The sequence below is a fragment of the Cryptomeria japonica genome, chromosome 10 (genome assembly GCF_030272615.1).
Source record: "Cryptomeria japonica chromosome 10, Sugi_1.0, whole genome shotgun sequence".
Taxonomy (NCBI): domain Eukaryota; kingdom Viridiplantae; phylum Streptophyta; class Pinopsida; order Cupressales; family Cupressaceae; genus Cryptomeria; species Cryptomeria japonica.
The window spans coordinates 465,389,064-465,406,262 of record NC_081414.1 but is presented as its reverse complement, the minus strand read 5'-3'; the positions used below and the strand labels follow the sequence as shown (position 1 = coordinate 465,406,262).

The 17,199-nt window shown below is 35.6% G+C and overlaps 1 protein-coding gene across 1 annotated transcript in view; it reads right to left on the bottom strand.

Annotated features, from left to right (window-relative positions):
- The window catches only part of LOC131063366 (uncharacterized), a 44,675-nt gene extending 27,892 nt beyond the window's left edge, over nucleotides 1-16,783 (bottom strand). Inside the window, exons 1-6 of the mRNA XM_057997152.1 lie at nucleotides 16,425-16,783; nucleotides 16,217-16,338; nucleotides 16,086-16,136; nucleotides 15,703-15,825; nucleotides 15,337-15,456; nucleotides 15,102-15,243 (exon numbers count right to left, since the gene is read on the bottom strand). Of these exons, the coding sequence (XP_057853135.1) occupies nucleotides 15,102-15,243; nucleotides 15,337-15,456; nucleotides 15,703-15,825; nucleotides 16,086-16,136; nucleotides 16,217-16,338; nucleotides 16,425-16,466 (600 nt within the window). The 5' untranslated portion in view covers nucleotides 16,467-16,783. The remainder of the gene's footprint in view (nucleotides 1-15,101; nucleotides 15,244-15,336; nucleotides 15,457-15,702; nucleotides 15,826-16,085; nucleotides 16,137-16,216; nucleotides 16,339-16,424) is intronic.
- Between the last annotated feature and the right edge of the window lie 416 nt (nucleotides 16,784-17,199).

The following is a 17,199-nucleotide window of genomic DNA, read 5'->3' as shown; positions in this document are numbered from 1 at the left end:
ACAGTTTTTGGCGACTCTGCTGGGGACATGGACGCATTCGGAAGCCTCAAGCTTTCGTTTGAAGACTAGTGTCTTGCCGATTTTAAAAAAAGGAAATAACTTTTCTTGGGTTTCTGCTAGGATACAATACGCATTCAAAAGCCTCACGCTTTTGTTTAAAGTATACCGGTATGCTATTCATTGTAATTACTATTTTTGTAATTTCTCAAACTTTCACCAAGGATATGTTAAATGGTTGCTCAAGGTCCTTGGGGGAATGCGTTTGGTCCATTGAATTTGACTTCGCCTTTGCATGCTCTTCCTGATGGTTCGAGGAAGAACTTTCCCAAGTTCTTTGGAGATGAACAGCAACACCCTGATGAACACACTGTTGCTTTTTACATTGCATGTGGTGTTCATGGTGTTGAACACGAAGATGTATCTGTAAGGCTATTTGTGGAGACTCTCCAAGGTATTGCAGCTGATTGGTTTTATAACCTTTCTGGTGGTTCGATTGTATCTTGGGCCACACTTAAAGTCAAGTTTGAAGAGAGGTTTAAGACTGCAGAAGATGTGCATGCATTGTTAGCTCAGTTGGCTCAAATAAAAAAAGAGTCACATGAACCCATGCGGGATTTTGTGGCTAAATTCAATAAGTTGTGTAACAAAATTCCAATCGATGCTCAGCCTACTGCTGCAAATTTGAAGTGCTTCTTCTTCAATGCTCAAGTGCCAGAAGTATGTTTTTTGTTGAGAAGGGAAGTTCCGAGAGACCTTGCAGCAGCGCAAGCTCTGGCAATTGATATTGAAGATGATCTTATCCTTGCTGGTAAGATAAAGATAGAATCAAATGGGTCCAAAGAAATTTCTTCATTGGGATCGTGGGCTACCAAGAGAATAGATCCCATGGTGCAGAAGTTGGCTAATGAGCTGATTGCCCTCAAAAGGCAAATAGCTCAAGGTGTATTCTCTTCCCCTTATGAAGACATTCCAAGGAGTCCATACCCAAATATTGCTCCTAGTTATGTAGCTGAAAATCAAGATAAGCTTCCTTCATCACCAGAAGGGCTTGCTCTTGAGGCACCACCAAAAAATGCAGTAGTGGAGGATTCTGAATTTGAACAAAGTGATCTTGCTGGTCTCTTCCAAGAAGATGAGGAAATAGATGTAGCTGGCGACTCTCAAATCTGGTTTATGCAGTTCCAGAAAGCTGATGAACAAAAAGAATGGACTATGTCGGATACCATGAACAATACCCAACAAGAGGTTGAAGGCCACTCTTCCAAGGTGCTGATAAAGGAGGACAATCATGTCATGGTATGTGAAAAGATGATTTATGAACATAAAGACAATATTATTTTGAAGTTTGAAAATTTTGATGAGAGTTGTCATGAAACAAATTTCAGCTCTCCTATTCAAAAGAGTAAGGAAGATATTGAAGAGGATACATTTTGGGATGAGATGGAATTGTTTTGTTCAAGCTTTGATGTCAAACCAATATCCCATAAGTTAAAAGATCATGAGCAGCTTGAGAAAGATGAAAATCAAGAATCTATTTTCCAAGATGAAGGTTTTGATATTTGTTCAAGTCCTCAAGAAAGTTCTATAGAAGAGTCTTGTTCAAGTCTTGTTGACGATTCTCTCAAATCTGAAGTTTGTGAACAGCATGATGAAACAAGCTATGCAGCCATGTTTTCATTTGGCTCACATGAGGAAACTCATTCTTTTCAGCATAAGGTTATGGTTGAAAAAACAGCTGATAAAGGTGTAATCAGCAAGAAGAATTTTGTTTTTGTCCCATCAAGAGGATGTCCAATTAGACATCTTGCTTGGTTGGAAGCCAATGAAAGGACAAAGGTTTCACCTGTTCCTGAGCCCGTAGATACACTTGAGGAAGATGCCAAACATGCATTTTCAGCTAAGCAATAGCAGTCTGGTTTCAAAAATCTACTTTGGAGCAGCAGTTTGTATGATTCATTTCAAGAGGAAGGTGAATTTGTTCATCTTTTCCAAGGAGTGTTGCATCAAGTTCTGGTACAATTTTTTGTTCTTCAATTGGTTGTGGCTGCTCATGATCATGCAAGGTACCATAAGTTGTTGAAGAAAGGCAACTATTTTGTTGAGCCAGTGAATGGTTTCATTTGAAAATTTTTCTTTGTGACTAGTTTAGGATAGGTAGGTTTCCATATTCAATAAGTGCAGTTGCACAAGTTAGCGTCTTAGTTAGTTGCTTTGCGTCAGTCATATCATTCGACTTGTCATTCGTGTCTTTGTTGCTTGACTCTGTAACCCAATGGATACTAAGGCACTTAGAGTTCTAGATTTTACTCCCTTCAATCGCCCCAACAATCAAAGGAAGTTCCCTAGTTAGAGCCAATTGTTGTCCTCATTTTTGGATTCTCAAAAATGTGACAACCCCTACAAATTTTTGCCTCAAAAGTGTCATTTTTGTCTCCAAGGCATGTTTTACGAGGTACAAAACTCACATTTGATAGTGTCAATTCATTGGGGGGTGTCTTTGCCATCATTTCCTAAGTTTTGGTGAGTTTTGGTCTTCCTTTTCCTAGCTTTCTGTACAATTTCGGGTTTCAAAATAGTCACTACAAGTTGAAGATTTTACTCTATGGCACGCTTCCCGAGGCAGAATTTTGACTAATCCTTGGATTGGCTTAATCCTCAGTCCATCCTCGAACTACGTTTCGAATTTCGACGAATTCTGGATTCATTTGCTATGTCTTTCCTTCAATTTCGGGTTTTAAAATCCGACTGCAGGTGGAAAATTTTCTTCAAACTGCAAGTTTTAATGATATTCATTGTTTTGGTCTTTGAAGGGAATTTTTGGCTTATTACATGTGCACTTTTATTTAAAAGATGTTATTTGTAATTTGTTTTAAATTTCTCCTTTGTTGTTTTTATCATTTTTATTGTTTTTTGGTCTTTTTTAGTTAAAATAGGGATTTTTTGGCTAAATTACAAGTAAACTTGCAGTTTGGTCTAAAAACCCCTACTTTAATGGTTTTTACATGTAAAAGGGATTGTAAACCCCTCTTACATATGTGCAAGTTATTAAAACTTCTTGTAGGGATTTTATTTTCCCTTTACAAGTAATTAAAACTTGCACATCTCTCTCCAAAACCCGATTTTGCCTAGAAATGAAATAAAGTGACAATTTTAAACTTGCTATTTGGTCCAAAAAACCCGATTTTGCTTATAAAGTGCATTTTTGACATTTTAAACTTGCTATTTGGTCAAAAAATCCCGATTTTGCCTAACATGTTGAAAAAGTGAAATTTTAAACTTGTTATTTCCTCCAAAAAAACCCGATTTTCATTGGTTTATGCAAATTAAAACTTGTTATTGGTTCCAAAAAACCCGAATTGCAAGGAAAAACGTTTTTTTTTTAGGATTTTAGGCAATTTTTTGTGGAGATTTTTTGGGAGATAGAAGGCGTTTTGGATTCCTCCCTATTTTTATGCATTTTCAAACACCTTTCACGCCACATGGAGGTTAAGATTGCTGGATTTTAGCTTTATAACAGCATCCACGTTTTTCTTGCCATTTGGAATGCCACGAATCAGCAATGTTATGAATCGTTTTGGCTCGGTATGCTAAGGTGTTGAGGTTAGAAAGAGTCTTGGCCATTTTCCATGCCATTTCTCATGCATTTGCTGCCACGTTTTTCAGTTTTGGGCATTTTTTTAAAAAAACGTGGCTAGGGTTTTGGAATGCGGTTAATTTCTTTTTAAGAGTTCTCCTTCCTTCTTACAAAGATTAATCATCTTGTTGAAGAAGCATTTTCAGATTGGAGCAAGGTAAGATTTATTTTCTTCTTGTTTCATTTTTCTAATTTGTAAATATGTTGGTTCTTCCCCAAAAATCGGTTTTGTGAGAGAGATTTTCCCCCTTGATAAGCAATTTTAGAATTGCATTGTTCTTCCCCATTTTCCCTCTTTACTTGTATTCGGGATTTTAAATCCCAATTACAAGTTGGATGAAAATAATTGTTCTTCCCTTACGGATAAAAGATTTAACCATCTTTTGTTGAAATTCCAAGTTGCAAAGATGAAGAAATACCCATTCTTTCAAAATGGGGTTTTTAGAACCGGATTACATGTTGAAAGTTCTTCCCATTTTCTTGAAGACGATCTTCCCAAAATCTTTTCATTTTCAATCATATCAAGATCCCTATTTCCATCATCCGTACATACCATTTCATCCCCTCATTTCACACCTTCATTCATTTTTCCCCATTTAAAGTCTACCTGCAGTCAGCCATCCAGAACCCGAAATTGGTCCAAAATGCACTAAAAAAAAACACTTGAAAATGAGTTCTAAAGGTCCAATTACAAGTGCAAACCTGTGTTTACCTATTACACATATGAAGTTGCATGTTTGTTCCCCGCAATTGCAAGTTAATGCTCTTGTTTCCCCACACATGTATTGCAACTTCCAAAACCCGACATTCACTTGTGAGCCCATTTTCGCATCAATTTATCTCTTCCCTTGTCAGTCCGGTTTGCACACACGATCTACCAATCAATGGATTAAGGCATGGGCCTTATTTTGCAAGCAAATTTCAAGAAATGAATGACGATACAAAAAAGAGATACAACAACAATTCATGGTTGCGAGCATAGAATGCTTTCAAGACAAAGATGGTCATGACATGAAAAGAGGAAGGCAGCCCTTTCCCTCTTGAAAAGCCAGTACTACCCCAAGCAAGAAGATAAGGATGAAAGTTCCCGTTTCAATTCAAGATGTCTTTACCAATCCAGAATACTTGAACTTCTAGCATCCTGAAGCGACGTGAAGATCATCGCAGATAAAGGATGATGCAGTTAGAGTCGTGTCTTTAGACACATGGAATAATTTTAGTTATGCATTTGTAATTCCATTTTGAAAAGTTACATGTAAAAGTATTTTTTGTAAAAAGCAAGTTACACATTACTTGCACTTTTGTAATTACATGTAAGACAACTACAAGTTGTGTTCGATTAGGACTGTAGTTGGAATAAGTCTTAGTTAGTTAATGAAGTCTTAGTTAGTTATTGAATAAGTCTTGGTGGTTGAGAGAATCTCTCAAGTTAGTTAGGATCCTCCCACCTTTTTCTCAAGGTTCCTCTTCTATAAATACTGGAGGGGTCTATTGTAATATTTATTTTTTGGAAAGCAAGCAAAAACTCTGCCAAATTTACAGCAAGAAGTCTTTGAGCTTATGTATGTGAATTGAAGGTTTTGAAGAATAATAAAGAAGGATTACTCAAGTTTTGAGTATTTGAGCTACATGTTTGAGTTTGAATCTTTTTATTTCTTCTATGCAAAGTGTTTCTAAAGGAGCTTAGTCCAATCTGATTTGAAGTCTTTGAGCTGCAAGTAGAGAAGATTAATTAAAATAGGAAAATCTCTAGAAGGAGCAGCAAGTCTTTGAGCTTGCATTAGTTCTTGTCTTTGTGTTAAAAGAATAAATTATTCTAGTCTTTGAGCTGTTGTCTTTTATTCGTTGTAAAATTTAGTATAACAAAGGGTAGATAGGACTTCTAATAGTCACGTCTTTGAGCTTCATATTGCTGTCCCGTCCCGAAGGAAGTGACGGAAGTCTTTGCGCTTTCAGGAAACTTCATTTCCTTTCTCTCATTTTACTTGAAAGTGGTTACTGTTATTCATATTCAATCGCTATCCTTTTTTGTGAAAAGAAAAGGATATTGTCTTTCTTGAAGAAATAAGGAAGACTGTTGTCCCATCCTGTTTTTATTTCAATTTTAGTTAGATAGGGGGAGCCTTCCCTTAATTAGGAGAGTTTTTACTCGTGTGCTTTGGTTGAAACCACAATTTTGTATATTCCCCCAAGTGTACAAAATTTTCAACCAACACTACCATGAGAATGACAAGAACAAACAATTTGTGATATGTTAAGTCCAAATAAGTCATATGCACACAAGCATATTATCATACCAAACATTGTAATTTGCAAACAAAAGAAAGGTTTTACCATTATGAAACTACAATGGATTGGATAATAGGGAATTGAGAAGGTAGCTATGCCTGAGAAAACGTGAGCCTTTAGGGACTTGATATAAGAGAAAGTAAGAGAATAAGCATGGTACAATAATCATGAGAAATTGAGATTTTATTATTGTAACTTGTAAGATCAATTCAAAGGTCACTTAAACAAAACACAATTATTTCGAAGAGAATTTCCATATGTAAAAGACCTAATTTTTCAATTCAAGGTAAGATCTCATTACCTAGCAGTTCAAATTGGGAGATGGACAATATAAATTGAGAAGTCTAATTATGCTTGTAAAGGGGAAATTAAAAAAGGAAGGCATGATATGTTCCATGGGGATGTGTCCCTATTTATTTCCACCTATTCCCATGTTGGAGATGTTTGGGGATGTAGATATTGGTAGGAAAAGTCCCTGGAGCTGTTGCCTATAAACAAAATGTTTTAGGAAATGTTTCCTCTATGCCTCAAAAATGGCAGGGGATAGTAGGGGACGGCTAGCCACCCCTTACGTCCTAGCCTACAGAAAGTGCAATTAGAAAAGAAAATGCACAAAAATGAGAAAAAAAAGGGGGTATAACTGTTGTGTAATTCAATCTGGATTGAAAAACCATATTATACAATTGTTGTGTAATTCAGCCTAGATCCAAAATGATCCACACAAATATGAACAGATGGATTACATGTACTATAAAACACTGTCATTTGCTTTACTAATGTTGGTTTGACTTTTGCTCCCATTGCATTGTGAAGGAATTTCAATGGAGAATATTAAATTTTGACTATAATATTCTTAATGAAGCCAAATGGATGCACCAATGAAAGCAATGAATTATGTTAATTTTTGTGTCTCCTCTCATGTGAATTCTCAATTCAGTTCTAGTGTTATATAATATTTTTCTATAATGTATAATAGTATATGATGAATACCTCGTATATAAATTATTGAGATTTCCTATATTTTTAGCTTTTTCCCTATTTTTTAATTGACATCCTGTGACATCCTCTAAGAGATGGCCTCCTGTCCCAGTCATCTTATAATAGGTCCCAAAGTCCCCTATTGTCCCTATCCTAGAAACTCCATGGAACATAGGCATGTGATATTGCACCATCACATATATAAGAAATCAAGAAGCACTCACAAGGCAAAGAAGTTTTTGTATTTCATTGCAACATTCTAGAGAGAATGGAAGATGATTTGCAAATTATAACTTGAATATGTAATACTAAAATGCATAAGAAGGGGTCACATATGTAGGGGATATAAATTGCGAGTCCTAATATAAACATATGAGAGACCATAAATGACACTATATAAATTAGATAGATACCAAATGAAAAAAAGTTGAAGTGTTTATTTCTTTTCTTAAATCTTAACTTGAAGGCGAAGAAAGCCCTAATGATTTCATGATGTAATCCTTCACTATAATAACATATCTTATTGTCCCTACTAAACTAATGCATAGAACATAGGGGAATTGTAATGTCCCCATTTTTATGCTATATTGTTTTGTGAGCATTGGCCAGTTTTTGAGGTTTTTCATAATTCTAAGTGAGCTAGGAGAATTTCAATGTTCTTGGAAATCTTAGTTTCGAGTTCTCTTGGCAGCAGATGATGGTTTGGAGTTCATTCGACTTTCAAGATTGTCATGACACTCTTTGTAGTGTTTTGGGCCCTCTAGGTTTTTCTCCACAGTTCATGGAGGACACTGTTATTTTTATTAAGCACCTATTTTGACACTCGGCATCATTCTTCAACATCAGTTCCTTCTTGGTAAGATTAATTTCAGTTTTCATTGCCTTAATGGTGCTTACCACGAAGTGGTTTAGATTATTTAAATTATTGTACTAAAGTATTAAGTTAACATTTTAATATTTACTTTAGTGTAGTACCCCTTCTCGATCGGACTTATTCAGACGTATTTGATATTATTTCATATTTCATCTAGATATGAGATGCATGATTTATTTACAGTATTTTAGTACTGGTGATTTGTGGTATTTTATGGATTATTGTTATGTACTGACACTTTACTTTATCTATGCAATGTGTAATTATATGTTGCGTGCCTGCGAGTGTATTAGATGCAAGGGGACGATTTTCCTTCACTCACTTCGGTGAGACAGGGAACATCGCGATTCTCCTTCATCGGTGTGTGTGTCGTGTATTCTATATTCATATACATGCATGTGTGATTCGATGATGCAAGATATTGCAGGTACAAGTACCGGGTAGGTACGGGATATCGTCTCCACCTGGCTTCACAGGTCTGAGCGTGCCTTATATATCCGATGGGAGTGGAGGAGATAGTTGTTGACCCTAATTCTTACCCTCAGTCTACTCATGTGAGTGTTGTTAGTTGGTCGTCCGTTCCTTTTGTTCGGCCTTCGAGTCTTGTTCTTTTGGCTTTGTCGGAGTCTTCTTGTGGTTTTCTCGGTTTGTGTGCCCTAGTGGGTTCGATTATTTATTTGAGTTTAAGTCGTCATTTCCTAGTTGGTATAAGTAATTTATGCAGTATTATGCCTTTGTGTTATGGACTTAGCTAATTGAGTGAAGTTATTAGATTTAAATTAATAATTGCTTTATTTTGGAAACGTAACTATATTTAAATCATATAAAATAAAATAAAAATGAATAAAGTTAATTCTATTGCTTTTAGATTTAAAGGCAAAAAAAAAAAGAGTTAAATTATTGATTTTTACTTTTGTTGAAAAAGTTAATTAAATTTCATGATGGAAGAAATGTATTTTTTCAAAAAAAAGAAGAAATTCCCATTTACTTTTGAAGGAAAATAGATAAAGTCAATTTCATTATTTAAATATTTTTGGGTGAGAAAAATATTTCAACCTAAAAGTTTAAGTTAAAATATTTTTCCTATTTATCCCTGGAAATGTTTTTGGAAGAGGATGCTTGTTTTGGAAGAGGATGCTTGTTTTGGAGGAGAAAATTCTGGAAAATTGTTTGGAAGGAAGATTTTGGTTTTGGTCTAGTAATCTGTTGCAGGATAGAAGCTCACAAATTTCTTCCAGGGAGCTCCACAGGTTGGATGGTTTCTACTTTGTTTGTTTTAAAAATCTATGCTTCTTTTCCCCTCTTTTGGATGTTGTAAAAAGATTGATTAAATGAGTTATGTGTTATGGATTTAGTTGCTATGAGGTTTATTGAAAAATCTCAATCCATTTTGTTATTAAAATGCAACTTCAAGCTCTCCCTAATTTACTTCATCAAAAGTTGTGGTTTAAAATCCATTCTTTCATTTTGTTTATGCAAAGAATTTGATTTCCTGGTGATTGTAGCTTTTTAAGTTTTGTGAATTTGGTAGAATCATGCTGGCAAAATTTTGCCAAGAATTTCCCCTTGTGTCTTCATTTGTTTTTAAAAAAAGAAAAAAAAAATCTTCTTGGTAGTTTTCAAAATTGGGGAATTTTTTTTTAAATCTTCTCTTCCCTTCTTGTTTTGGCAAAAAAATTGAATTTGGGAATGGCAATCAATTTAGTTTCCAGCCAATTTGGTTTTGGGAATGAATTTGTTTGGTTTTTGGTGCTTTTTTTCATCTCTGTTTTGTCACAGAGATTGAATTTTCTGGCAAAATTCTTTACCAGTGATTAATTTTGATATGCCAGTTTTATTCATTTTAAGAAAAAAAAAAATAGGGAGGGTGGAAGCAGCAGCTTGCTACCCCACGGTAGCAGTGCTACTGTATGGTAGCACCTGCTACCGTGAGGTAGCAGCGCTACCCTACAGTAGCACCTGCTACCGTTTGGTAACCCTACGCCCACCTTCCTAGTTGCCTCCGAATTTTATATTCGGTATTTTTAATTTTCTTTTTTTTATGTTTAAAAAAAATTATAATAATTTTATATATATATATATATATATATATATATATATATATATTATTTTCGTTTTTTCTATTTATTTATATATTTTGGAAAATAAAAGGTATTGCATAATTTTGGGAAATAAATGTTATTTCTAAAATTAAATCTTTTTTATATATGTTTTAATATAATATAATTATATATTATTATTTTCAATGAATATATATATATATATTGAAATTATATTATAATATTATATATATATATATATATGTTTAATTTAGAATTAAATTTAGATTATGGTTATAGTCTAATCGGGCTTATTTGTAAATTAATCATGATCATATGATTGGGGGGTTAAATTTTAAATGTGGTTTTAATTAACCTTATTAGACATATGACTTCATTGTTTTCCTTATATTAATATAGATGTATTTTCTTAATTTCTGGAAAATCTTTATTGCAAGTATTTTATGCTTTGACTGTTTAAAGAAAAGATTGCCTGTTTTAGGATCTTGTGTTAATAGTAATTGCAATCACGTTTAAATTTCATTGCAATTCTGGTGAGTTATCATTATGTCGTATGATGTGTACCCCCTTAGTCAGATGTCGTTGTATAAACCCTGTGGATGTGAGGCATTGTGTGTTATGTTTCCAAATGGTCAATCCTGGGTTAGTGACTGTGGATCCTTCACCTGTTTCTTGTCAGTTTAGATATGGCTGTCAGAGTCGCCATAGGGTACTAGTAGAGAGACTGTACCTAATAGTGTCCTATGAGAGAGTGGCTTTCGAGCGGGGGCCACACCCAAAGAGGATGGCAGGATAACCCCTCGAAAGTCAGTTAATAAGTGATAACCTAATAATTGATTAGGGGGTGGGTATTTAATAATTTAATTAAGATATTGTACCCCGCACATGGTTGAGTGCTTGTATAGGCTCAAGGTGTTGTCGGAAGGCTTGGAATGGCAAACCTACCACCTTGTCTTCACGAAAGGTTGGTAGGGTCCGCATGATGCTTAGATGGAGCCGGGGGTTCAAGAAAGGTTACCAGGATAACCCAGGATGGGGGCCGAAACCTATGAAGGCCTACCTAGGGTTACCATCTTAAGTCATGTGATGACACTCTCTCATTAAGGTCACTAGTATTTTGTGGGTCGAGCCACATGAGTATAGTGGAGTCATGTTGTATTGTTGTACTTTTTCCGTTTTGCTTGCTTGAGGGTCTTTTGATATCTCCTAGCATGGTGGGGTGGTTCCATTTTGGGATCACATGGTCGGGTGGTAGTGCCACTTCCCGTCGGATATTCTGGTTTGTACCTTCATGCGAGGATTGGCTTCGCCAGTGTACCTTGGTTCATGATTTGTGTATCAGTTCTTGTTCGTGGTTATTGTACCTTTGAGACCCTCGTGGTCATTGTATCAAAAATCTATGTAACCTTGGCATTGTAACCTTTGTACTTCATTTGTACTATTGAAGCCATGTAATTATTGAATGTTGTAATTTTAATTCATTGGAATGTATGTTATTTCAGTTATCTTCTTCTTATGTGTAAATGAATCATTGGAAGTAAATATATTGTAACCCTTCAAATCTTTCAATGTGGAAAGCAGTTTATGAGTTTGATGTAATTTTATTGCTATTGAGTTCTCTAATTAGTTAGATAAATGGATTAACATTATGGTGTAGCTTTTATTCGAAGTAATTTTCGTTGGTAACCCTTTAGGATGTCATTGTTAGACTTTTGTTTGTGTTATTATGCATGCAATGTTATAATGAATGCACTTAATCTTTCAAAAAAAAATTGTTGTACCCTTTAGTTGCCTTGTAGAGTGGTTTTCCTTTAGGGTTTCTGGCGGGGCATTACATTTAGTGTTTTAATTTTATAAAGTTATATTATGTCCCCTCAAGTGGATGCCTAGGAGAGATAAGAGGGGTCTTCGCATATGAAATGTTATTAATATTTCAAAGAGATCTTTATGAGTGGGAAAATTGCTTTTATGAAAAAGCAACAAAAAAGCAAAAAGTGTTTTTTTCCAAAAAGCAAAGGAGCAAAGAAAAACACTTTTTCCTCAAAATCAAAATAGCTCTCAAAAAGTTATAAAAGGAGAGGATTGGGGCTCTCATTTCGGTGCTGAAAAATCCATCTTAGCTGGTTTGGTGACTTCACATAGGAATCACATTAATTTTCATGGAGTTCCGAGTATGCGATTCCAAGAGCAATGGAAATATTCAAGGTATTTTCATAGCTGATTTTGGGGTTTGATTCTTTGCAACAGATTCGTGGTATTTTTGGTGTTGCTTTCAGGTGAATGCTGCAGGTTGTTTGGGTTGGCCGTAAAAGGCATTGTGCCCTAGCCATTTCTTCAAAATCACTTTCAGCTGTTGCGGTTTGACAACAAACGTTATGGGTGTGGTTAAGTGTTGTTTGTAGGGCCCGTCGTAATGTCCCCTTTTTGGGAGGCTGTCAATTTCCAATTATTAACATACATCACTATTTAAATCAGAATAAATTAAGAAATAACGAATGTTCCATAATACATTCGACAGTTAACCTACTTAAGCCCTGATTCCTTACTTCTCTCCTAACATCAACCCAAAGGAGGATGGGGAAGTACTTTTCATAGGGCACTTGGAAACCATCTAGCTCCCTCAAGGCATTGGGAATGCATGTTCATACCCATCTCGAGACTCTTCCTCGAGGCATCGGAAATACATGTCCTTACCCATCTTGGAACTTACCTACCTTGTGAGGATTTACTCCACCTCTCCCTACACAACACCAACCCCTCCTCTTAAGGGGCTATAGCAAGTGATTAAGGAATAGGCTATGAATATATTACCTTCAAAGGATTATGAATAATTAGGAATATATATATATATATTGATTACACCATTATAAACTGTTATTTATACTACAGCATATATTGATCCCCTTATTCCTAGCAGCATTCATATGTAATATTCTGTAAATCAGTGTGGATCCATAAGTAAGTCACAGCATACCTATTTGCTGTTATATGATGCTTACGCACAATAAAATGCTTATATGATGCTTACCGTATATATATACAGCATAACTGATATAGAAATTCTGATTACACCATTATAAACTGTTATTTATACTACGGCATACGGCATATATTGATCCCCTTATTCTTAGCAGCATTCATATATAATATTCTGTAAATCAGTGTGGATCCATAAGTAAGTCACAGCATACCTATTTGCTGTTATATGATGCTTATCCACAATAAAATATATTTTATTTCTTCCTTATCTCTTTTTTGTGATTAGTATCAAATATATTTTATCATCCCCCTTGATTGATGCCTGTAACTTAATAACAGTTCTGATCTGATCTGATCGATGGTGATGTCACTGGAGGCTTTTGATTCCTTTCCTTTATATCTCTCAATGTGAGGGAGAGGTCAAACCTCTTCATCATGTATGCCCCTTGGCAAGAGACACACCCTTTCACCATTAGCACCCTTTGAAAGAGTGCAACTCCTCATTATTTCTGTCCTTTGAAAGGGCTATAACCTTTTACAATCAGATTTGTACTTACTTAAATCAGATCAGCACTTCTGATTCCCAAATTATCCCCTCTCAAATGAGGTTGTCTTCTCCCTTTTATATCTCATGTTTGAGGGAGTCACAACTTTTCATTTCATGTCTTTTGACCATTCATTAAGTTAATTAAATTTTAATTATATTTAATTATATTCTTTTATATTTTAATTCAAATTTTAATCGTTTAATTTGTTATTAAATTTTATTATTAAATTCTATTTTAAAGTGGGGACATTACGCCCGCACTCATTATTTTTCCATCTTCAAGGTGTAAACAAGTGGTGGGTTGAAATGTGGTGAAGGGAGACTATGAAATGGTGATTATGCATGCTGAAAGGGTGAATCACAAAGTTTCTTTCTGCTTTTTCATAGACAGACCTAACAAGTGCTTAGAAATGAGGCATGTAGCTGATTGCCTTTCCACTCATGTGAAGATAATTGGTGAAATTAGTGAGTTTGCAGCCTATAGTCATAGCTGAATGGTAGTCCTTACTGGTTGGATTGGAGGTTCTTGAAAAATTTTACTGCTGTCTTAAACTGCAGAACTGTAGCAGCAACTCAGATGAAGTTAGAGGGTTCATTGTCTGATCATTTTACGGTTTCAGACCTATCTATTCAGTTCCAACAGCAACTCACTGTCAAGACCTCATTTGGTGCATTTCTAGGTGGTTATTGGTGATTTGAGTTGAGTTTGACAAGTGGGAAAGCATCCTCGTTTGGTGGAGCAGCGTTTGCAACTTTTGGAGGTGTTTTGTGGAGTTAAACGTATGCTGATTGACCCTGCTGTAGCTTGCAGCCTTTGTCATTTGGGGTTTCAGACCTTTGAGACTTGTATGCTCCCACCACACCTTAGTATAAGTATTTATGACTTGTTTTTATGAACATCCCTCAATGTAATATCATTATTATGCACTCTTTCCAAGAAATAAATAAAAGGCATTGATTTCACATTGGAAACGTATATAAAAAATTTATGATAGTGAGAAGTATCGATGTGTTTAGTTGCTTGTTTCTTGTTGTGGCACATTTGGCAAACAACTTTAAAAAAAAAATTAGGTGTGATCTTAAACGTACAAGGACTCGAGAGAAAAAAGGACATAACATAATCCAAATACCATGTTGCTCCCCAATAAAGAGAATTGTCCCCAAAGCTAGTTAGAATTATAGATTGAAGTCCATTTGAATTATAATGTAAATTAGGTTATGAATTTAAAATGATTCACAGCAAATATGAAAAATTATAACACTATTCTAAAGGAGGGCAAATACGTATTCATGTAAACTGAACTTTTCGAAAACGTTTATGCGTTAGAATGTACAGTACAAGACACGTTTTATGAAGCGAGAGTTAACGAGTCATGGAGAGCTTCCTCGCCTCTTTTTAATTATATTTTCCATGGAATTTGCTGTTTTCTTACCCTTTACATTCCCGCCAAAGTCTGCTTTAATAAGACAGTACGGTACGCACGCGTGTATTTGCATACAGCCATGAAGTCGATACGCGCGTGGTAGACCCCAAAATGTAAACAATAAAGTTCATGTTACTTGATTAAGATTTTCCCCCGACACACACTTGTTACCCAATATTCAATGGTGCGGTGCCTTTGAAATTGCTTCAAATATAGGATAACACAATAGCTACCCGTGACTTACAATCCAAGAATTATAAGTACTCGTGGAGTCGTGAGAGGCAAAATGAAATCCACAGTCTTACAATTAACATACCTCGCCCTTAAGCGCTGGGTTTTTTGGATTGGTGAGCAGAACAGCTTCTGGATAGGCAAGCGTTTGGCATCTCGCTGGTGATCTATCATCTTCTATAGGCATTACTCTCTGTTTGTCGTCTGCTATTGCCATGTACTGAAATCTGAAATAGTCATACAATATACTTGTCCTAAATTAAATGATGAAGACAGAGATAGAGGTACAGGTACAGGTACAGATAGAGGCCTAGGCTTACTTGTCCTTGCTTAGTCTAAACACCATTCGAGTCTGCACAAGGTCGCAATCAGGAAATCCCGATGGGTGTTGATAGATGGCATACGCGTAGAATCCAGAACTCCCTCGACGTAAAATATACCTAAGCAGGCAAATCGGAACATATAAATGCAAAACATTTCGAACATAAGTATGCACAGATCGTTTCATTTCAAACATAAGTATCTACAAATCTTTTCATTTCAAACATAAGAGTGCACAAATCGTTTCATTTCAAACATAAGAATGCACGAATCTTTTCATTTCAAACATAATTATGCACAAATCGTTTCATTCCAAGAATGCACAAATCATTTCATTTCACGCGTATCCAACAAGTGAGGTGTACCTTATGTCTATATTTAGAGGAATATCTGTTTGTGGTGAAGAGAGAGCATCCCAGTTTCGAACAAACGACAACTCCACCTGGTCTGGTGTCTCCACCACCACACTAAATTCTCTTCCCTGAATCCTGCACGAAACGAATGGACTTATCTAGATAAAATTTTGACATCTTCACCTCAGTTGAAGCAGGGCTTAAAGATTAAAGCTTCAACTTACAAATCAGATTTCAGTGGACTTGAAGGTTAGAGCTTCAACTTACAAATCAGACTTCAGTGGATTTAAAGGTTAAAGCTTCAACTTACAAATCAGATTTCAGTGGACTTGAAGGTTAGAGCTTCAACTTACGAATCAGACTTCAGTGGATTAAAGGTTAAAGCTTCAACTTACAAATCAGATTTCAGTGGACCTCCTGGTTCGTTCCAGTTGAGATCCCAGTACCTGCATTGCAGTTCATTACTCGTCATTCTACTCCATTTCCCACTGAAAAATTGTACAGGAAGAAGAAGAAATTGCTGTACCCTCTGTGTGATTCCAAATTGAGAGTCTCCATTAAGTTGTTTATACCGCCATATTGAATGTCGGTTACAAATCCTCCTGGTTTCGACAATGTCACCATTACAATACCATTGTCCAATACCACCTGCGGAAAACCACTGTCACAGGCAACTGCCAAGCAACAAACAACAAACGACAAACGGCCAAAGGAATGAGAATGTCGCAGCTTACATGACTGTCGAAAATGCCCAACACCACGTCTCCGCTCTCCATTACACAATGAATTGTGGACTGGCGTGGCAGTGAATGGGAATTATAGGAGCTCTGTATGATCCTTCCAGCACCAGGCTGTAGGCTCTGCTTTTAACACCTAATATTGTTTTTTTTCTCCTGAGCTTGAAAAGCTAACTAATCCTCAACAGTTGACGTGAAACATATCGACTCTGAATGAAGCAGTTTTATAGGGAGGCAAGCGCGGCAATAAAGGCATTGGAATTTGATTTTAGCTGTTGGTGGGCCCCAGGGGTTCGCATTTCTTCAGAGATTTGGTATTTCTTTACTTGATCCGGTGGAACTCATATAAGACTGAAAGAGTCCCGTGAACTCACATAATTATTTTCCCTCTGTGATGCCCGAAATCGCATAGCCATGCTCTCTTTGGGGCTCATGTTTGGTGTCCTTTATGTCTTGACTAGGTACTGTGCATGTGTATAATGCAGGAAAGTTATCAAAGAATATAATCATGATTTTGAGACAATCATTCAAATAAACTACTGATTTTAAGTATTCTATAAATACATTCTATCATTGCATGTGAAATTAAGAATAATATTTAAATTCATTTTCAAAAGTTAATACAATATTTAATAATTTTTAGATTTAGTTCATTTCTTCAAGTTGATTATTTATTCAGATGTTTTATTTATTTGATTACAATTTAGAAATTCATGTAAAAGGTGTTTTATCGTTTATATTTATAGTGAATTTGACCTTTCTATGTTATGTC